The sequence below is a fragment of the Centruroides sculpturatus genome, unplaced genomic scaffold (assembly GCF_000671375.1).
Source record: "Centruroides sculpturatus isolate CEXI.00-Female unplaced genomic scaffold, Cexi_2.0 scaffold456, whole genome shotgun sequence".
NCBI lineage: Eukaryota > Metazoa > Arthropoda > Arachnida > Scorpiones > Buthidae > Centruroides > Centruroides sculpturatus.
Window position 1 is genome coordinate 163,690 of NW_019384609.1, and position 22,585 is coordinate 186,274.

Here is a 22,585-nt window from a genome sequence, read left to right on the forward strand (position 1 = left end):
AATAAAATAGAACAAAAATTTAAATACAAATAAAAATAACGAATGACATTATATATATATACATATATATATATAATGTATAAAGAAAAATAAAATAAAAGTTATTCTTATAAATAACAAAATATGTATAGGATAATTAAATATTAAACATTTAATAATACATTATATGAAATTCAATAAAATGCAAAAATGCTAAAATCAAGGCATTAAATTAAGAGCTCTCTAATCATTTGATTAAGTATTTCCAGGCTGAAGGCAACCCTTCCGAATCTCTAGAATAAAATGGGGACCTAACTTTGTCCCAGAAATATATGGACTAGATTCTTTAGAAAAAATACCTCCAATGTTAAACTGTCATAAAAGACCAGATGACTTGGAAAAAAGGATGTGATGCCAGTAAATAAATTAAACTTACTAAATGGTGGCTTAGAAAAACTGATTTGGTTACAACAAGAGTAGACAAAAGCAAAACTTTGGTAATCATGAAAAGGCAGACATATAATAACACATTGAAGGATTATATTAAAAAACCAAATGCGAGAGTGTTGAAGCAAAGATTATTGACAGCATCGACAGAAGGGTTAAGAAGCTTGAAAAAGCTAAGCTCGCTAATGCCTTGCCTCACCTTTCCTCAAAAATTGTCGGAATCCCAGGCCAAGTATGCCAAAATTGTTTGCTTTTGCCAAGACCCATAAAGAGGGTAAATAAATGAGACCTATAGTGGAAAGGTGCAGAGGACCAATGTTTATTCTTGAAAAGAAATTACATAAGTTTCTCACCTTGCACAAGATCCAAGGGAGGTGATTAATGAGATACAAGACCTAATTTTAATGGACGATGAAATTGGAACTGTGATGGACTATCAAAGTTTATACCCGTTTATAAAAATTGAATCATGCAGGTTAGCACAGCAAGAACCCAGATTTGGCATGTTACAATAATGATTTGATAGAACTAGCTAACCTTATTTGTTATGAATCTTTTTTCACCTTTAACGGCCATCAGTACAGACAAAAAAAGAGGAGTCCCTATGGGAAGTCCCACGTCAGGACTGTTATGTGAGCTTGTATTGAGAAAATTGGAAAAAAGTGCTCTTTCTGTTTTCTTAAATGACACGTTGACGATGTTTTTGTAGTTTGGAAGAATGACCAAAAAAATCAATGACTTTATTAACAAGATCAACAACAATGATGGCCTCATGCTGAAGATTGAACAGAAATGTGCCTCACAGATACATTTTTTTGGATATTGACATTGAATTCAAAGAAGGACATTTGGCCACTAAGGTATACGTAAAACCGATGCATAGCCCTTTGTACATTCCGTCCCACTCTAGTGATCCGTACCAATACAAAATGGCCTTTCTCTATTGCAGTAGTGTGGTGGATAGGCAAAAAGAAATTAATAGAATATTACATATTGCCAGATCTCTAGGATACAGAGCAGATATGTTAACAACATTGATCAAAAATTACAAAAATAAGGCTCAAAGCAGAGATTTTGACAAAATCACAAAGTTCACTTATGATAGAAAGAAAAAAGCCATCATGAAGGAAATCTCAGCCTGCAAAAAGTCCAAGTTAGTTTTCAAGAGAGATCCTAACCTGTACAAATTATTAAGGAAAGACAAAGACAACATTGATAAAGAAAAAAGAGCATGGGTGTACAAGGTTCCGTATGAAAATCGTGAACTAGATATTAATAAAAACTACATCAGTGCCACTAATAGAAACTTAGGAGTCTGATTAATTAAAAGAACACAAATACAATATCAGCAAAGGATCTAACACCACAATACTATTGCAATTGGCGCAAGTTGAAGGCTCAGTCGTCAAATGGGATGAAGCAAGTATTATTAAACCATTACATTCACCGAAAAAATTGAAATATATAGGAGCAGGTTACATGATGCATGCATTAATTCTAGAGATTCGGAAGAGTTGCCTTCGGCTTGGAAATACTTAATCAAATGCCTTGATTTTATTGAATTTCGTATAATGTATTATTAAATAACAAAATATGCATAGGATAATTAAATATTAAAACGTTATTTATAAAAATAATTTTTATTTTATTTTATTTTTCTTTATACATGTATGTATATGTATATATATATGTGTCATTCGTTACTTTTATTTGTATTTATATTCGAATATTCTTAGCCTGATGATGGCCAACAGATTTGGCTGAAAACTGCTTTTTCATTAAATTTCTCGGCAAATTAATGTGTTGTGTTTTTTTGATTTACATACTGCTGAGTGAGTGTACCTCAATTTGAATATTAGTCATTTTCTTTCTCCAATTACAGCCTAGAGATTTACATGTTAAATTGAATTGGTTAACTCAAATGGGATTTTGATACAGTATTTTCATAAACTCTCCTGAATTTTAATTTAAATAGAAAATTATTTTAATCCTAAACTATAAAGCATGGGAACCATGTACGGCTAAAAATAAACACGTCAGGTTCAAGTTGTTGACTTCCAGACACTAAAAAGAAAAAAAAGGCAAGTTTGAATGGCACTTAAATCTATCAGCAATCAAACAAAAATTTTTATCAACTAGCTGTCATAATGTTTTAATTGATTTGAGTTGTATATCAAAAATCCAACAATTGTATAAATTTTTCCACTTAAAATCATTACATAATTTCTTTTTATCACAATTAAAAAAATCCTTACCCAAGAAGTGAATGGATAAACCATTTTCAAGTTCTCAGACAACACCTAGAGGTTTACATTTACATTTACATAATGATTCTATATAGTAAGACCTGTGGAAATATCATATGGCCAATTTATTATGGATCACCAATAAACCAATGAACAATATCTTAATTTTTAGCCAAACCTCCATAACTCAATTTTTTGACTCAGTCCAAATTTTCTTCCCTGACTGATCTGAGTTAACCAGGTTTCACTGTATTTTGAATTGTAGTCACCCGTGCCTTGTACACAAAAGTAAAAATCTTTGGAAAAACTATCAGTGCTTTAAGCACCTTGGCAAAGTGTTTTACAACTGTGTTTGTCACGTTCCCAGACACCAGGTTGATCTTGTTCAGCTCTGCAATGTATGTGCAATCTCGCAGAAAACCAAAATGATTGATTGAGAAAATTATCTTCTGTCTGTCGGAACTGTATCAAATCCATAATGTAGAGAGGGCTGAGGATAATTGTTCGATTTTTTTAACATGCAGCACTAAGAAAGCAATGCAAATTCAATATCATCATTTTATTGTGTCAATCACTGAAAAATTTGAAATGATAAGCTGAATATTGTTTTTTTCCTTTATCAGTTACTTAGTCCCAGAACTATCCCTATATATACAGAGTTCAAAGGAAAGTCTGTACATACCCCTATAACTTTTAAACCATCTGCTATAGTCCACAGAAGTAATGGTACCTAAAGGAAAGTGACCATGCACAATCAATTTTAGTACTCCTAGTGACAAAATATTGCATTAAAGAAAACAACAGAGAAAGGGAGGAAAAAATCCAATTACAAAATGAAAGTGTGTTGTTTAACCCTGTATAAGGCAATATATGTGAAAAACAAAATCAATGGAAATGGTGTAATGAGGTTTTACTACGTATGATTGAATTTTTATACAAAAAATGTGCGTGTCTCAAATATAATTACATCTATACCAATACAACAACAAAGTTAAATGTTTTATAACCCAAGCATGTAACATCAAACTGTGAAAACTAAAATGTACTTACGTTTTTTCTTCTCGGAAATATCCACTTTCCGACCAAAGAAATCGAGATTTGGCTGTAAAGTGAAAATAACTGGTATATCTTATGATACCTTAGTATAATTTTTATGCAGTGACTTACTCGAATTTTTGTGACTTTCGGTTTTAGCTCGGAATTATCTGAAATATTTTTCGGAACAACGCTTGTTTTGACTTTTGTCGTATCGTTACTTCTCATTTTCTCTAACTCTACCTGTAAATGAATGTTAAGTTTTTGTATTTGTCCAGACAGGAAGATAAAATCATTTACCTCTTTTGCAATCAACTGTTTAGCGGCATAAGTGATTGATGGCGCACTTTTTATTCCGGGAAATTTTACAATTTCTTCAATATTTCTAATTACAAAATGAAGAAAATAAATTTTTTTAAAACTTCAGTTAAACTTTTTATTCATTTTATACTCACGGTTCTAACACATATTCGTAGGTTCCGTCGATCGTCCTCTGCTGGGAATAATTCAAATTGTAATCGATCAGAGTGTCGATTACTCGACGTAACTCTTTCCGCTCTGCTTCCGTGTACAGTTGAGTGTTCACCTGAATAAAATTTTCAATCCATATCAACTGTTGTGTTTTTGAAACCATTCACTATGGAAAATGCCTTACCGGTCTAAGTGTCGGCTGCGTTATGTAAGTTAATGGTGCAAGAAGATCCAAAATGGCAGTTTCTTTGCTTAAAAAACATTTTGCACGAACAGAAAGATCGTTATGGAACGTTGTCAGAATATTGGTTGATTTCTTCTCTCTTGATTTGAACTGAATGTAAAGTCAGTGGTATAGCTTAATTGCTCGTTCACCAGTTAATTTTATTATTTATTGTGACATCATTATAATGGTGGGCTGCAATTTTTAACCATATTTTAAATTTATTTAATCTAAAATATATGCTCTTTGCCTCAAATTAGTAGTGTCTTCCCTGTACACCATACTTTCCTGCTATCAATAGTGTTGTGCCAGTCTTCTACCTAACTCCTTTCAGGGAAAAATTTTTGCTTTGAAATAACATGACTTCCGGTACAAACTGGAAGTTCATATATAGTTAATTGGAGCCTCCTGCTCCTAATCTTTCCACATCTGGTCTTGATTTTCATCTACTGTATTTTACTCTGTTCTTGAGATTAACGAAGGACGGAGACAGACAACAGTGGGAATTTAAAAGGTCTAATTTTTTTAAATTGCAGCCCAACAATATAAAAATTCTTACCTCAAAATACGAGTTTGGAAATTTGATTTGTGGATATGACGTAGATGCAAATAAAAAGTGAAATATTACAGGTAGGTATGAAATGTAAGGTAATAGAGAATACAGCTGAGTGGTGGCAATATACTGATTCACTGTATCTGCAAAACACAACCAAGAAGTTCCATTCTCAATCTGTAATGATAAATGAAAGCATTATTAAATATAGCATTACAATAAGATTCTCTGTTGGTACAGCTTAACATTAATGTCTATGTTACGTGTAGCTGGTGCTTAAAAGTCAATTTTAAGATAGTTTCTTTTGCTCGAGTATTTGAACACTTGCCATTTCTAACCCGTAGCATTGTATTTATACTATATTAATTCTAAAATTTGACTCAAATTACAAAATATTTTTGACCTACCGCATACAAATGAGGATCTCGAAAGTTAACAGAGAGATAATTTTCAAATAGTCCTTGAATAAGAATTTCATAATCACATCTTTGGGCCATCCACAATATATTATAAAATCTATAAACACACAAAGAAGTTTTGTTTAATTACAACAACTTGAGTGGCCACAAAGACCCTCTACATGCATCTATATATATATAAAGTATTCCGCCTCCGACGGCTGTTTGTAAGTTTCCAATTACAATAAGTATAATTGGAAATTAAGTCTGAATTTTGAGATAGACACTATATTAGATCCATTGTGTACTGACTTTCTTATTAATATATTGCCAAACTGGAGAACCAGGACAATCTCATGCATAGGGACTATGTAGCCACTGTATACTTAACTTTTGTGTATTTAATTGTACCTTGAAGTTAAGCTTGTGTTATCTTCATTCACTTTATTGGATGACTCAGTAGGTATGTGACGAACATTCTGCACAATCTGTTTCCTATTATTTATGCAATGTAAATTCATTAAATTATGCTGCATAGAAATAGCATAATCATATTCTACTGACCTTTTAAGTTGTGGAATCTGGAAAATAGCCTGCCACACAGAAAAGAGACTCTTCTGAACGTCTTTTTGTCCGACCGTTAGATTCCGTACATCAGAGACATTCAACACTTTTTTTTGTTTGTTAATAAACTGAATGTATACACAATAAATTAAATGAATAATTTTAAATTCTATTTACAATCCAAAAATATCTGACAGACCTGTAACGTCGACAGACAAGAACGAATGTCATTTTCCGCCTTCTCGCACAGCGCTAGGAGTGCCGGCATATCAGTTTTTAGATGCTGTTTCCTGGAAATCTAGATAGGAATATTGTTAAATAAAACTAATTTGGGAGTAATTTTGTTTATTGGATAGATATTTTTAACTCGTTAAGACATTGTTGTCTACCTCTTGTAATCTGGAAACAAGTCGCGAAGTAGAAATAGGTGGAAAGTTCAAAATTAGAGCTATCTGTCTTAATGGTTTCAAAGACGGAGCATATCTGAAAATGGATTTTTGTCAATTAGCAATGAGAAAAACTCGCAAGAGTGTAAATATTCAACAACCAAAATATCAAAACTTTAAATAAAATGCTGTAAATTTAATAAAATAGTATTTAACATCAAATTATTTTAGGGATATTCATGACAGGAAGCTTTCCTCACATTTAGAAGTGTTACATTCTACAAAAGCTATGAACTGCAAGCATGCATTCCAACAGAATGATACACAATTCTTATTTCATCTCTGTTGGACCATTTTATTGGTTCAGCTTTTTTTGAGAATGCATTCTGCCATTTTTTAAATAGCAAAATGACACTGGTCCCTCTGTTGGCAAATTTCGATAATCGGCAGATGTTGCTCCGAGGAAGCTTTCTGTTAAGCCATTAGGTTTTGTTGCAGAACTTGTACTAATGAAAACAAAATTGGGAAAATCAACACATTTGTAAATTTTAAGAAAGCTGCAAGTCAGTGTAGCAAATATCCCTATTTTGCTGATAAAAGTTTAAATAAAAACTTCTAATATAGTATGGTTTATATCATTATGTAGTAGGCATCAATGAAGTAATGATGATGTACATTTTATATTAAAATATTACCATGAAAGAAATCAAACAAGGTATCCATAACAATTTATTATAGTAGGTTTGTTTATTGTAAGCTTGTAAGCTTGTAAGAGTGCATTGAATATCAGTGATAAAAATCACTAAACTCTACAACTGCAATATAACTTAGACTTTACACAAGCATTAGGATAGGAATGTTCCTACTTCCTCCACCAGGACAACTTTTATTACGCTTTTTACTAATGCACTTCAAAAATCAACAAATAGTTCAATTACTCAACCAGATAACCAAATGATTAGTCAACACAAAGCACCACAATTATATCCATTATGAGCAGGCCTGACCTGCAACAAAACCAAACTGAGATGAAGGATGGAGAACAATATTTGAACTATATTGTATGGTAAATCCCTAGCTTGATGAATCATCATGAGTATTAAAACATCTGCTTTAGAATGCATTTCAAATCATGTTGATATTGTTTTTCATACATCAAATGCTTCACTGTAAGTGATTATTTGTTAGTGTATGTGTAAGTAAGTATTAAAGCCCATAATTGATTAATCATGTTTTTCCATTTGTAATGTAATAAATAAACCCTAACACTACTGCCGATAACGAGATGGTCAAGAGCAGAAGATTATATTGCATTTGTAGGCATTTTTATGCATGAAATACGGCTAAAACAGAAAAGAAAAAGGCTTTGTTTTGGGAGTCAGAAACAGATTAATCCATTTTATATTGTTTCTTATGGAAAGATTTGTTTTGGATTTAGAACTAATTATGTTTATAAACAGAGGTTTTTGACTGTATATACCAAAAAGTATATGAAAATAAATTTTGCTTACATTTTATATATGTTAATGTTTAACTAGCAGCAGAGTTTAAAAAAATGACAGGCAGGGCACCATAATATTTTGCGTTAGCATGTTTAATTACATGAATGAACTGACTCAGAAGGGGCAAGTATAATAAAAATGTATTACCTGCAGCTGTTTGTAGAACTCGATTTACAGTCAAAATATACTAACACTATTATAATTTAACGTATTTGAAAAAAAACATGAACTGATGTATAAAATTACAAACAACAATATATTTAATGTAGTTAGTAAACAGTTGTGTTAATCTGTAATAAAGGCTTAATCGCCAGCAATACTTATTACTCGAAATTAAAAATTATAATAAATTCAATACTTTTCACATTCATATTCATAAATTTAATGCTAGAAGTCTTCAACCTCAAGACCTGAGACAAGAAAAGTAGAAATTTTCTGCAAATTTATGGATCAGAAACTTAACACCTTACTTTATCACTTACAAAGTCAATAAATTGTTTTCTGTTCTCTCGATGTTCTGAATATTCTAATGAATTGGTCATTAACTGCAATCTGGATGAATTCAACTTAATTTTTCATATCAAACCATTATTTTTTCAAATAAACAAAGAGTGTAATTTTGAAATTTCTCTTATGATTTTGTTTCAAACTGAACAAAACTTGTACCTTCTCTATCAAAAGCAAGCACTCATACACATTAAGACATACTGATTCCAAACAGATCTACCCCCTTGTCCACAACTTATAAACGTACACAGGTTTGCTATCTATATTCTTCAGGAATCTCCATCTGATCTTCACTTCCAGAACTATTAATTAATTTAGATATAACCATATAAGTCGCTTGCATCACCGGGTAGCATAACTGGCAATGCATCTGCTTGGTAGGCAGGAGTTGCAGGTTTGAGTACTGCTCCAGGTCAATTCTTTTCTTACAGAATATTCTGTGTTCATTATTTACATTCTGTATTATATAAAATCTCATATACTATTATATTTCTATACAAAAATATTCTGTAAAATATAAACAAAAAATTATGATAATGTGGTTCACTTACTGATCATTACATATACATATGATAGGTCTTTTAAGGATTGGAAAATCATCTTTCTTTTTACGTCCTTTTGTCGGTCCGGTAGACTTTATAAATGACACGAGGAGATTTATAGATGGCTAAAGTAAAGAATAACTCTAATCAATAAAGTACATTATGACAAATTTTTTGAGAAAAATACTACAAATATATTGAGAACTTATATTTTCTCTTTGAAACATTGCAGGCAATGAATGCATCCTTGCTGATGCATTCATTGCCTGGTAAAGCTCTAGTAATTTTGACAAAATTAAATAAGATATAAATTTTATGTAATGACTGAATGAGAATATAGGGTTTCTGAATACATGAATAGAACAAACTGGCAAAAACAATCACAATGGCTTCTTATTTCTTTGCATATCTTTGTATTATTATAATAAATAGAGAGACAGTCAGTCGTACGACACTAAATAAACTTACAAGAGGTGCTCCATCTATTTCGTCAATTATGACACAATTTGGTTTGGGATCTTCACCAATCATTGCTTTCATCTGGGTCGATGCTTCCAATAAGTTTCTAAAGTGTTCCGGATTCCTATCGTCACTGTGGTGTAAAAAACAACATATTAGAATGGCTATTCGCGGCATATTAGCTTCATATTTAATGCAAACCTGGCATTCATCTCCACAACTTTATAACCTGCATGATATGCAATTACGTGAGCTAAGGTAGTTTTACCCAATCCTGGATAACCAGTTAGAAGAGCTACCTGAAAAAAAAAAAAATAATAATAATAATTTATTTATATATAAAATTTTAAATATTCTATAAAATTAAACATAAAAAGAAAATGGTATTCACCTTATACTGTGGACGATTTTGCTCATCTAATTCCTAGAAAGAAACTTTCATTTATTTTTCTTACAAGAAACTTGAGAAAAATCATTTTATTGTACTAACCTCGTTAATTCCAAAAGTAGGCATATGAAATTTTGAATTTTGTGTAGCATTTTGTTTAACATTTTCAAGTTTTACTTTCTTCTTTTTGAATTCTCGATTAAAAACTACTTTGTCCCATAACTTTAACCAATGAAGAAGAGTTCTGTTGACTCCCTATTGACAATTAAACATAGAAAAAAAACCATACGTTTTATTAAAACTATACTGATCAACATAAGATAGAGATTGTTAATTGCAATTAATGTATTTTCACAATATCTTATGAAGAAGTTTAAAAGTAACAGTGATTATAAAGAAATACAAGAACTTAAAAAGGTTTCCCTTTACAATTTGAGACTCCTTGACAAATTTTGATCCAGTGTAGTTTTCTACTATGGGTCTTCACCACAGAATTCCAGCATATGCTTCCCTAATCCTTTGTGGATAGCTATTAACATAAAACTATTAATACACAGATCATAATTTTTCTGGCTAGTTGAAAACAGAAATTGGAGAAATACACTTGTATTTCGTTTAGGTAAATGACTATTCTTTTTTAGAAAAAAAGAAGATAACCCATTAACTATATAAAGAGTTAGGGCTATTTACAGAAATACCAACCAATGACCTCATTGTTTCAAATAAATTATAAAAAAAAATAAATCAGATATTATGTTTATTGGAAGAAACAGCTAATCTTAGCTGACGATGCTGGGTTTTATCAGATTCGTCAAAATTCAGCAAACAAGAGACAGAGACAGTATATTTCAGTTGGACATGACATAGATCTAATTCAAAGTCTGACAGAATTCAAGATTGGGTTGAAAAATGTCTTAAAAACAAAGCCAAATCAGAAAAATGTAGCAATCTTAAATAAAAAAAATGGATCTAATAATGCTAAAGGAGATAAGCTATTTCATTTAAAATTATAGTATAAATGCAACATATTGCAGTTTACAATCAAATTATTATAGAAGATGAATGTACTCACATCATCACTCATCAGTTCCATGTAATGAAAAGGACGATATTTTTCTACCCATAACATACTATTGTCTTCCGACTCGTGAGATTTCGGAATCTGATGGTTTCCTCTGTTATCCTTTTCTTCATTTTCCAATTCTAAATTTTTCCGATAATTGAGAGAATTCTGAAATTTAAATTTTAAAATGCAATAGAATAACAAAACAATTCTAATCCACTAATCTTTCTATACCTCTTGCAATATCTTATATTTCAAGACACTTATAGGAACAGAAAGTAAATTATTCTTTTTCACATCCAAATCTTCTGGCTAAAAAAATAATGATAATAAAATTACAGAATTTTTTTGCAATATAAAATTTATATCATTAAACTATTATATTAAGAATATACCTCAGAATCAAATTCTTCCAGTAATGGTAAACGTGTTCTTAAACCCTCGGAGTTACTAACCGAAAGGAATTCTATAATTTTCCTTCTACGAATCGGTTTGTATTCTGCAGTTGACAATAAATCCTCAGACCTGTTGGCAACGGAAAAATATGATGAATCTTCGGAAAGAATGTCATCTTCTATTCGTGACTTTTTAAAATCTGCAATATATGGTTTTATGTAAGTTGATAAATATTTGATTATAAAAGATTAAACTTGTTAAGGAAGTCACTTGATCATATATTCAATTTAAGTGCCACAAATCTTTAAAAGTTGGAACATTCATAGAGTAAATGATAATACCTTCCACACTTTTCCAGCAGTGATTTATTTAAAATGAACATTTTCAGCCTAAAAAAGACCAAAAATGTTCATTTTAATTGTTATAGATCAAACACTTATTGAAAATTTCAAATTGCAACATTCTAAAGTCTTCTTTGTCATCATTGTTTTTGAATTATCATAACTCTTACTTTAAATAAATGTACATATTTTACAGTAAATATGGATAACAATACATACATATGATCTAACAATAAGTACAGATAAAATGAAATTTAACTAAAGTTAAAATAAAACGATATGCCCAGTTTTGTAAATCAATTCATTCTTCAACTTTAACAATCAAACTTATTGGCAGAACCACAGCACTCCAATAGGGAGTCCACTTTCAGAAGACTTACTTTCAACTAATTTGCATTTAGGGGAATTAGCTGTAGAATGCAAAACCCTATATAAACTCTTGCCAAAAATTATCCTATACACATGATATGTAGAGAACATTTATTTATATGGAGTTCAAAACTCCACATAATTAAACAATAAATTAGACAAGGCATTTAATGACAATTCGTATGATTTAACTTGGGAGTTTACTCACTCCCCTTTTATGATAGCAGATTTGACAGGCAGCTAACATCTCGGATCAATGAATAGATTGTTGACTCAAGGAACTAAAGAACACCAATATAGTATCAATAAAAATAACCATGTTACCACACTGGCCCAATATGCAGCAAGCCCGAGTGTCCATTTGTTGAGATGAAGTAAGAATGATCTAAAAAGCATTTGATAACCACAAGCTAAAATCATCGGAAGCCTTTGAAATGCTTAACACATTAATTAAGGGAAACTGCTTTAATAGTAGATAATGAGAACATTAGCAACTGCATGGTGGTCACTGGTTGATATTCATAGAAAACTAAAGCTTTCAGGTTATCATCATCACAAGAGAAAAGAAGAAATGATGATCAGAAACCCAATGCTATTGACTAATAACCTACTTCAGAATAAGCTCCCAAATGCTGTTGAGTTATATACTTATCATCAGGCATCGACAGAAGAAAACAATGTTAAAGAGAAGACATCAGATACTAACAGTGCATGGTTATTTCACGTTGATATATTTATTATGCATGTGAACTTTCCTATACATGTGAGAAAGCAACTACAAGGATGCTCCTTCTATTTATTTACTTATGTTAAATTCTAGCATAGAATGCCAGTCATCAACTCTACAAAAATAGAAGACTTAACTGTTTGAATCTTATTTTTCCTCGTTGATTCTTTGATGGTAGGTACTCAAAAATAATAGCATTTTCCAAAAGTTTACACTTCGAGAAAAACGGTTTGGGTTGGGATTTATGTCTGAGAAGTTTCTTAATAAGTGTAGTACAAAAACCTTTGTTTAACATGGGAATTGTGTTCCTTGACCATTTTGTGCTGGAATATCTTACATTCTAAACTTCTTACAGAAAAATATTAATACAATAATAACTGTTTTGATAGATAGTAATACTCACTCAACCTTTCAAACTAACAAAAAAACTTTAATAAAAAACATTTTCAGTCATTTTCAAAGACCTCCTTCAGGTTTACACACACACACTAAATCAAAGCAATTTAAAATTTTGTTCAATTTAGAGTATGTAAACCAGAAGGTCTTTGAAAATGACCAGAAACATTTGCTATTAAAGCTTTTCCATTACTTTAAAAGAGTGAATGAGTCTTGATAAAACTTTATTGGTAAGTCCATTACCTGTCGACTTATCGATTCCTTCCAGAGAAGTTTCTACACAAGCAAATTCTCTCTTCAAAGAACGTTTTACTTTACTATTTCTGTTAACTTCATGATATTTTTGATGAATTTTATTGATTACATTTTCAGAGTCTGTAAAAATAAAATTAAACAATCATATCTTATGTAGTTTTGCATATCTTTTAAATTATTTTACAAAACAAACACAGCAGAACATTTTTTAAAATAATGAAAAGCATAACTGTGGCAAATAATGAAATTTGCCACAGTTATGCCCATTATTGGGAGATCTTATTGGATTAAACCACACAGGGGAGTTAAAAATAGCTCTTTGACTCATGGTACCCACAACAAATTATGTGTATGTATTTAGGTTAATTTCAAAATCCATATACAGTAAGCCATCATCTTACCATCAAGTAATTTGACTAACAAATATAATCTAAAAATGATATAGAAAAACAACAAATTACATTTTATAATGTTTTCTTAAAACTTACTTTCAAATTCATTTAAGACTTCCATGTCATCGGCGTACTTTGCATCAAAATCTTCGCACGCTTCTATGTTATTTGCATTAAATTGCTCTTGTTTGAATTTCAGCTTAGAATAAACATTTGAAACTTCAGTATCTGTAAATTGAATAAAATTTGAATGAAAAGTAACAGTATTCAAAAGTAAAAATTCCTTTATTCGTTTATGAATTAAAAATATAAATTTCTTCCTTATGCGACATCATATAAGCAGTGGTCCTCAAAGTTATCAATCTATAGATACCTTAAAGTGAATCATAGATAAACTGCAGACCACTTATGCCCTTGTCCACTTCTTCTCCTTTCAATAATGGATAGATTGTACACCAAAATATTTTATCTAGCCATTAACCTAACGTAAGAGATGTCCAATGCATGAAATTTTGTTTTTTCTAGCTAAAGTATTTGATTATTAAGTTTCCTTCCTGTACATTGCATATAGTGAAAAAGTTTAAAGAACAATCCAGTATATTTGTTAAGGAAGCGTCCCGATGATGATAAAATAACTATTAGGAGTCAGCAAGACTTTCTCTTGATGATGCTTTGATGATGTGCATACAACTGGAAAGTGTTTGAATTTTCTAAAAAGCTTTTGTTCTGAGAGAAGCTTGATTAATATTACATTAATTAATGCTTAAGCATTTTCAAAATCAGAGTAAATAAAAGAATGTCAACTCAAAACCCAATTTAACTGATTAAAGCCAAACAATCTGCTGAATTATTGGGCAATTTAATGTAGCCTGAAAATAGCCTAAGAATTCAGCAGATTTTAAACAGAAATATTTACTATGATTAAAGCCTAAGAATTTGGCTTTAATCATAGTAAATATTTCTGTTTAATTATCAAAAGCTTCATCAAATAAAAAAAAAACGAGATAACTTAAATATATATATAATGTGAAGTTTAGATATCTTCTTACTATATTTTTAAGTATATTTTCATCCTAAATTCTAACCATTGTACAATGTTCATAATATTTCAATGCAAGAAAAACTTTTAAAATCAAATTTATACAAGGTAATATTTTTTCAGATGCACAAGAGACCTTTGCAGCTTTGCACACATATGCAGACAGCACATTAGTTTCATTGTGATGTTTACAGTAAAACAAATTCATTCATTTGAGAAACTGACATGTGTAAATTACCAGGTAGTTGTGACAATATGAAAATTTTCTAATCATAAGAACAAGAGATAAATCGTGCAACATGTGGCAACACATGATGCCAAAGTCTCTACAAAAGGCCAGCATCAAGCAGTCTGCTAATCATTAATGCACTTCTACATTGCCTTATACTCACAAATACTACTGTGAGGACCCAACCGATGTCCGAAATCATGTAAATCGCAGTATTCTTATGATATTCTTATTGAAATCGCAGTATTCTTATTGAATAATAACAATAGATTATATATGAGAAAGAGAGGAAAATCCCATAACTTAAACAATGCGGCACAAAATGTAGACGAGTCTCGGATGACTCCAACACATGTTAAACGAACTGTCAATGTCAGAATGAAAGGTTATAAGTCAGAGACAAGTGGTCATATGCAGGTAGAACTTTGACTCCAGTGCTCATAAACAATCATTCTAGGGAAACAATTTCGGAAAAGAGGGAAAGATTTAAGAGAGATAAATCATTGCATATGATCGTTCTAGTACCCAGATGACAGAAATTGCGAGTTGCTGAGCTAAATTATGAGCGCGAATCTTGCAATTTTGTCAACAATCCCCAAGAACAATCGACAGAAAGGCGTTGAGCAGACACCTGGAATCTGACCTTTCCCGTGTCCCGAGTCGGTCTCGGTTTTTCCCCAAACAAAAGAGAGACCAATCGGGAAGCGAGGAAGGGGACGAGGGGCCAATCAGAAGTCTGAATAGTGGGAGAAAAAAACTATAAAAATCGGAAAATCAAGGTCAGAAGAGGGTCTCCTCTGTAGTCCACGAAATATCGTGATTTAAATTGTGGTGTGTCATTGCCAAGAACTTTGGACTCCACCGCTTCCTCCTTCCGATTGTCTGCCTTGCTCAGCGACCTCATCTCGTCTGCCCCGGGGCCAGACAGACGCCAAACTTCTCGCCTCTCTGAACCTCCAACGAGAAGAACTAGTGAAGAACTGTCGATTGTCGATGTAAGCATAAATGTTAACAAATAAATGGCTTTCTTGTGTAAAACACTTGTCATCATTTGCCTCCTCCGTCACGGTCCACATACAACCTTCCCTTAGGTTCATCCTGACGCGGGATTAATAGATCCCACCTAGGAGATGGCAACCTTACACTGGCGTCAGAAGTGGGATATTTTATCCCAATCTACACCAGTTCTAACCTTACACAGGTGCCGTGGAGCGGGTTTCAAGTCCCCTATCTTCACCGGGTCGGCAACCTTACACTACTTATATACCATATATTGCTGTAAGCAATCATATAAGTAACATAATTGTAGACTGTAGTATTTGTGAGTATAAGGCATTACGCTGAATAATTAAAAGTATAAAGCACAATGCTAAAAAGATATTTTTTTGTATCTGGATAAATATTAAAATGAACACCCTGTACAGTTGTGGGTGAAGCTATGAAGAAAGATCAATTCTACTAAGGTTTAATTGTGTTTCTGTGATATGAAAAGAAGACACTAAGACGACAGCAAATTCATTTTTATCCTGGATTTTAATCACATTGATCAAACATGTGTATCTGATTAAGGAAAACTTCAAATAACATACTCACTTTCAAACTCATTCAGAACTTCCATGTCATCTGAGTATTTTGCTTCAAATGTTTCCCATGACTCCAAATCTTTCTTGCTATTTTGAGGTTCAATATTATCATTGTTCATAGTTATCTTAGTATGAAAATTTGAGTTTTCAGAACCTATAAATTTTAATAATGTAAAAAAAAAATTATGCCAAATGAATAATTTTAAATGAAACTTAACAATTCACATATTATTTATTGCTTTTATATGTTAATTCCATTTTTTTTCTTAGCACTTACTTTCAAGTTCATGCAGAACATCCATATCATCTGCATATTTTGCTTCAAATTCTTCCCATGACTCCATATTTCTTCAATAATATCTACCTTTATTTAAAAAGAATGATAAAATTGTCAAATTTAAACAATTCAAATAACTAGACTTTTGTAAATTAACTTATCATATCTTAACAAACTTTACTAATCTGGCAACAGACATTGTTAAGTGAATTCTCAAAGTAAGGCACCAACTAAGGTTACATGATGGGCCACAGTTTTGCTTGTTACAGGTGGGCCTCACTTGCTTGGTTAGTATGATAAAATTTGGAGGTTTAGATTGGATTTGAAACCAAATTCCTAACATTTACTGCTATGGAGGTTCAAGTCCACGTCTGATATACAATCTGGACATGGAATGGTGTTCATATATGTTTCATGATCTCGGGATTTTAATGTGTCCATCTAATATATTTGATAAATTGTGGATTCGTAATGAACACACACTTTTTCATACCTGTTCCAGCACACAATTTGAATAGAAGAAACAAATGTTTTTGGCTGCTTCAGTGCCCCTCATCAGCTTAGAGACATTCTTACAAAATTCAAATGAGCAGGTACATTTAAAAACAGAGAATTCTAAATTACAATGTCATTATTTATATTTATAACATATTTTAATATTACAACAAGATTTAAAAGCACAATATAAGAAACAGTACATTTATACAAATTAAACCTCAAATATAAATCAATCTAACAAGTTAAGCACTGCTTGCCATGCTAAACTTAGACTCAGTTTATCTCTATTATTAATACATTCCCCATTATGCATCTGTTTATAAACTTCAATGTTCTAAGTTTTAGACTGTTGAAAGTTTTTAGTACTAGTTTCACCTCGCTCCAACATGGGGATACTCCAGGATCATTTGCAAATTGAGCCAATGCTGTTATGTACAGTATTTCCCTAACTAGATGTCATATGTTCTTTAATTCTGGAAGTTAGTGTTCCACTTGTAGACCCTATAACTGCCAGGTGTGTTTTAAATCTTGTGTCAATTAATGGTATTCTATAATATATACCCCAGGAGAGGAGCTTGCTTGCTATAGGTTTAATTTCATCTTTACCAGTAGTTAGTAGTCTGAGTACAATCAGGCAATGAGTATAAGCCACTCTTCAATATATATCAGCTGCATTTTTGTGTACATTTTATGTAATCTAGATTCATAGTTTGGGACAATCCTTTTTTGCTCAATATTGTTATTTTTTGTATTGCCATTATTTAACTTATTCTCTATATCAGTGGTTTTACACTGGTGCGCCACGAGAGGATTTTAGGTATGCCATGAAAATATTTGAAGGTTATTAAACAAATTATTTTCGAAAAAAGCCAAAAGAACAATAAGTGTACATGTCAAAATGAAAACCTTTTTAATTAAATTGATTGTACGACTTTTCCATTGTTATTATTAATAAATGTATACATAATGTAGTAAAAAATATATATTCATAAGTAAAATTATACGTGCATAACACTAGGTTATTTCATTTAAAATGAAATTTTCTTTTAATCAAAAATGTATCTGTAATTGCCTATATTTGGTTCAAATTATTTTAATTTAGAAATAGTGGGACATTGGGAAGCTTTTTATAAAGGCAATTATCATGTCACTTTTAAATGCAAAGACTTAACGTTAATTGCTTTTCTTATGTAAATGAAAATTATTAATTTAAATAACTATTGTTGTAACCTGCTGCTATTTTAAGGAAGAACAATACTGTTTTATGTAATTCACAAAAATATAGATAAAAAGAATTAGGTTAAGTGGCAAGTAATATGATAATGCAATGACATTTTTGTTCTTTCAATAGATGACTTGCTACAGAACCCTGTTTTTTTCTCATAACATTATCAGACAACTATCAGAAGCAAATTTGTATGCAGAGGTGACCACTACATGTCTTGCCATTAGTGTCCCAATATTGTCAGTTTCATTTGCAGCAGTGTAGTGCAAAGAAGTTTGGATTGCTACAGATTGATAATTTGTCATCTTTAGCATCAAATCCTGGTTGTTTTGGAAATTTATAAACATTGCAGTTAGTTCATGGAGAATCACTGGGAAATACTTCAATCCCATTTTTACTGTTGTGTGACAGCACATTGTCCTCATTGCTGGCATACTGGTCTAGAGAGACATCTCATATGACACTTGGCCACCTCTAGTAGTGGTGAAAGGGCCATTACCAGCACAACAGTACATTCAGGAAAAATCTTGTACCCTCCTGTGTTGCAATTCATGGTATTCAAACAAACATTTTTCCAGCAAGATAACACTTGGCCACACACAACTAGAGTTTCCCAGACATGTGTCCATCATGTTACCACATTTCCTTGGCCTGCCAGTCTACAGAGTTATCACCAAAGCTGGTATCCTATCTGCGAGACCAGATAGGATGCCAGATTTAGCCATCTATGAGTGTGAGGAATCTGGAGTGGTAGTTGCAACATCTGTAGACAAATTTGTGACGAATAGCATATGCTGCTTGTATACCTCGAACTGCAACCATATTGCCATATATATCCTGGCAAGAGGAGATCCTACAAGGTACCAAAGATTTTTTTAACTTGTATCTTGTTCCACAGGAAACTATTCATTTATCATGATATACTACATAAGTTTTAGGTTAACAAGATATTATGTATCTTCATCAGTTTTTGTCTATAAAAATGTCAAGTACGAGATTTCTATCAAGCATTTATGCAAACTTCTCGATATAAACACTTTTAATCTTTTATGAATATCAACTGCAGGAATTTACTTCACAATGAAGAATTCAAGTCAATGAATGCATTCAAATTATTGATGTTACCCATTATTTTCTCACATCACATTGTTATAACTTGGTTGATGTACTGTAAGTGATGTCATTTCATATTGCAGAGTTAAAATCACAACTGTCACTACCAGACAGTTATTGCATGCTCTGTTGTCAAAGATTTACTTATATGATGTTTGCCATTATTTTAGATACAAACGATATCAGCAGCATCACTAAGATTAGTGTCATCCATGGATCTCTTTTTGTAACATACCATACAGAATTCTTAGTACTTATTATTTTTTCTATATAATACTATTACTTGTACAAGTATTATGTAGATTAAGGAAAGTTTGACAGTCACCCAGTTTGGTCAAATCTACTGAAACTGAACTATATATAACTATTCCAATAACATTTATCCTTTAATAAACTTTCTCTAACTTCTTTTCCTGTATTGGTATTTTAATAATAATAAAAAAAATTAAACATAATATTATTTAAGTTCTCTACTTATGTAAGTAATTGTTCTACCCAAAGGCAAAAGACTCTATCTTCAAAAAACTTGAAAATCATATTGTACAGTTATCATGCCTAATAAATATTCTTTATATCAAATATCCTGTGAGAAAAATGTTCCGTAATTATTAATTACGCATGATGACAAGTGTGTAATTTTTATTTCAATTTTTTTTGGAGATAGCATTTTCCCTTTGAGTAGTACACTTCATTCTGAATATTTCACCATAACTTTAACCAAAATCACTGTAAAATCGTTTTTACCTGTTAAATAAGTCTACAAAATATGTTTGAAGTTATCTGTACTATCTTAAACTTCTTTAAAAATTTTTAACAATTTCTTTTATTTTAGATGTTCTCCAGAATCTGAAATTAAAAAAGAATATGTATTTAAATTAGTAAGTTCTAAAGAAATAATCCATTAAAATCATTTGGTTTTATTCAAGTCTAAGTAGGTTAAAAAAAATTTTAGATGAATTGCTTAATTAAATTGTTTATCTTGAGTATTATAAATTAGAAAATATTCAGTAAGAAATATTCAACAAAATGCAGTTAAACAAAACAACGAATGAATAAATGTTCCCTTATTATAAATGATAGAATATGTTGACAACTGGTTCAACCAATCATCTATTTTATTTATTGAGGTCAAAAGAGGCAACTCACAACACTAGCCATTGACACTGAATGCCAATGACTAATGTCACCTTAATTTCGCTGTCCACATACATCCATCTTACAAAAATTCAGGCCTTCCATTTAGCACATATACAAGATGATCCTAAAGTCCATGTTCACCAATGGTCAAGTGGATAAAATCAAGGACACTGGAAGTTGATTGCATGTTCATGCCTCACCAACAGGACAATCACATGAAGTTTTTCAAGCTTTCTTCACAACTGTAACACCTAAATAGGAACTAGTTTCAATAGAAATTTCTCCCAAGAATCATCCACGTTTGACATTGCCATGTCCCATAAAACCAAACCTAAAGTGCAGTACACACACAATTTTATATTTCAATAACTAACGATGTATAAATATTAAAACTAAGCAGTAAGAACTATTTATGAGCCTAACTTTTGAAGTTTTTATCAATGACAGTAGAAAAGAAAAGTAAATATAGATTTGTAGGTTATACCAACATATAGTATTTTTTTTTCAAAGCTTTTATTTAGAAGTAAAATAATATGGCCAAGTCAAGTCAAGGTTTGTACCAAAAGTACAAATAAAACAATATATGGTAAAAATTGACATCAAATTTCGTGCAATTAAACTGTAGATATTGTTTCTCTTCCTTGTTTTAAATAGATAAGTACATCTGTCCTGGAAGATAAGTAGGTGCATGTAAACTAGAGAAGGTTATCAATGTTCAAAGTGATAATCTTAACATGTAAACAATGAAAAATATATCAGATGTGACTATATCCCCTATAAAAGAATAAATAAATTAAGAATTTTTTAATTTCTCTATTGTTAAAAATTTTTTGATTATTATATATTAATTCATATATGATTTTATATTCGTATATCGAATACCTTTTGTTTGTATTTTAGATAATCAATTAAACATTTGGTCCAAACACAACTAACAATGGACTTATACTGGACTAGCCTATTGATTTATTTATTTATCAGCTATTTTATCAAATTAACATTTTAAATATATTATAATTAACAGATTATAATAAAAAATTTGCTACAATACAAGTAATTTAACATATTTTATCATAGTTTTAAATTCTTACATTTCAACAATTTAAAAGCAAAGAATCCATCATTTCTGAAACAAAAATGGAAGATTACTAATCATATTTTGAATAAATATCATCAGTAAATTAATATAATAAATTTTAATTTAAAATAAAAACCAGCATTTCATTCCCTTTATGTAAATATTCCATCTGCCAGTTTTACTTTCCTGGTTGTTATAATTATATAACAGAGGGATACTATGACAATTGGTCAAAAAGTGATCCCCCGAGATTTTTAATTTTTGGACTCAAGACACCTTGAAACATCGAAAAATGCAAAATAATTTAGGGGTTTTTTTCTGTATGTATGGACGTTAATGTTAATATGTGTGTATGGGTGTGTGTGAATGGCATAATTTTGTTCATCCTCTTTGAAGTTTAATAACTCCTGTGCTTTTTGTTGAAAATTTCTGAAATTTTGCAGGGAAGTTTGTTTATTAGGGGGATTTATGCTATTAAATTTTGGTGATAAAGGTTGAGGGAGTGGGGAGATAAAGGGGGTTGTGTGTATCTCTAGTGGGATCAAACTTAATGATGAATTTACTTGTTATTAGTTTTATAAAAACCCATTCCTACCCTCAAAATTAAGCTTTTTGCCATTTTATAATATTTAAAAATATAAAAAGTTTTAATAAAATATGATAACAGGTGGTGTCACCGAATGTTGCCAGGAAAGTTAAGCAACTCATTGCTGGATTTTTAAAAAATGGCAGAACATATACAAAATTTATTACACAAGTAAAATAAA

At 31.0% G+C, this 22,585-nt stretch overlaps 1 protein-coding gene across 4 annotated transcripts in view; it reads right to left on the minus strand.

Moving 5' to 3' along the window:
• LOC111625196 (chromosome transmission fidelity protein 18 homolog) overlaps nt 1-22,585 on the minus strand; it is a 31,373-nt gene that overhangs the window by 2,398 nt on the left and 6,390 nt on the right. For 2 of the 4 annotated variants that reach the window (XM_023368272.1, XM_023368273.1), the window contains exons 2-26: nt 21,832-21,866; nt 20,348-20,449; nt 16,768-16,854; nt 16,501-16,644; nt 13,736-13,867; nt 13,236-13,367; nt 11,159-11,358; nt 10,998-11,075; nt 10,773-10,931; nt 9,803-9,955; nt 9,704-9,736; nt 9,514-9,611; nt 9,322-9,445; nt 8,863-8,978; nt 6,306-6,399; nt 6,116-6,214; nt 5,917-6,044; nt 5,764-5,847; nt 5,362-5,470; nt 4,961-5,131; nt 4,363-4,512; nt 4,163-4,293; nt 4,008-4,092; nt 3,840-3,950; nt 3,723-3,774 (exon numbers count right to left, since the gene is read on the minus strand). In XM_023368272.1, coding sequence (XP_023224040.1) covers nt 3,723-3,774; nt 3,840-3,950; nt 4,008-4,092; nt 4,163-4,293; nt 4,363-4,512; nt 4,961-5,131; nt 5,362-5,470; nt 5,764-5,847; nt 5,917-6,044; nt 6,116-6,214; nt 6,306-6,399; nt 8,863-8,978; nt 9,322-9,445; nt 9,514-9,611; nt 9,704-9,736; nt 9,803-9,955; nt 10,773-10,931; nt 10,998-11,075; nt 11,159-11,358; nt 13,236-13,367; nt 13,736-13,867; nt 16,501-16,644; nt 16,768-16,834 — 2,650 coding nt within the window. In that variant the 5' untranslated portion in view covers nt 16,835-16,854; nt 20,348-20,449; nt 21,832-21,866. Of the gene's footprint in view, nt 1-2,214; nt 2,491-3,722; nt 3,775-3,839; nt 3,951-4,007; nt 4,093-4,162; nt 4,294-4,362; nt 4,513-4,960; nt 5,132-5,361; nt 5,471-5,763; nt 5,848-5,916; nt 6,045-6,115; nt 6,215-6,305; nt 6,400-8,862; nt 8,979-9,321; nt 9,446-9,513; nt 9,612-9,703; nt 9,737-9,802; nt 9,956-10,772; nt 10,932-10,997; nt 11,076-11,158; nt 11,359-13,235; nt 13,368-13,735; nt 13,868-16,500; nt 16,645-16,767; nt 16,855-20,347; nt 20,450-21,831; nt 21,867-22,585 lie in introns of those variants that run through there. The other 2 variants (XM_023368274.1, XM_023368271.1) reach the window with 2 other exon arrangements.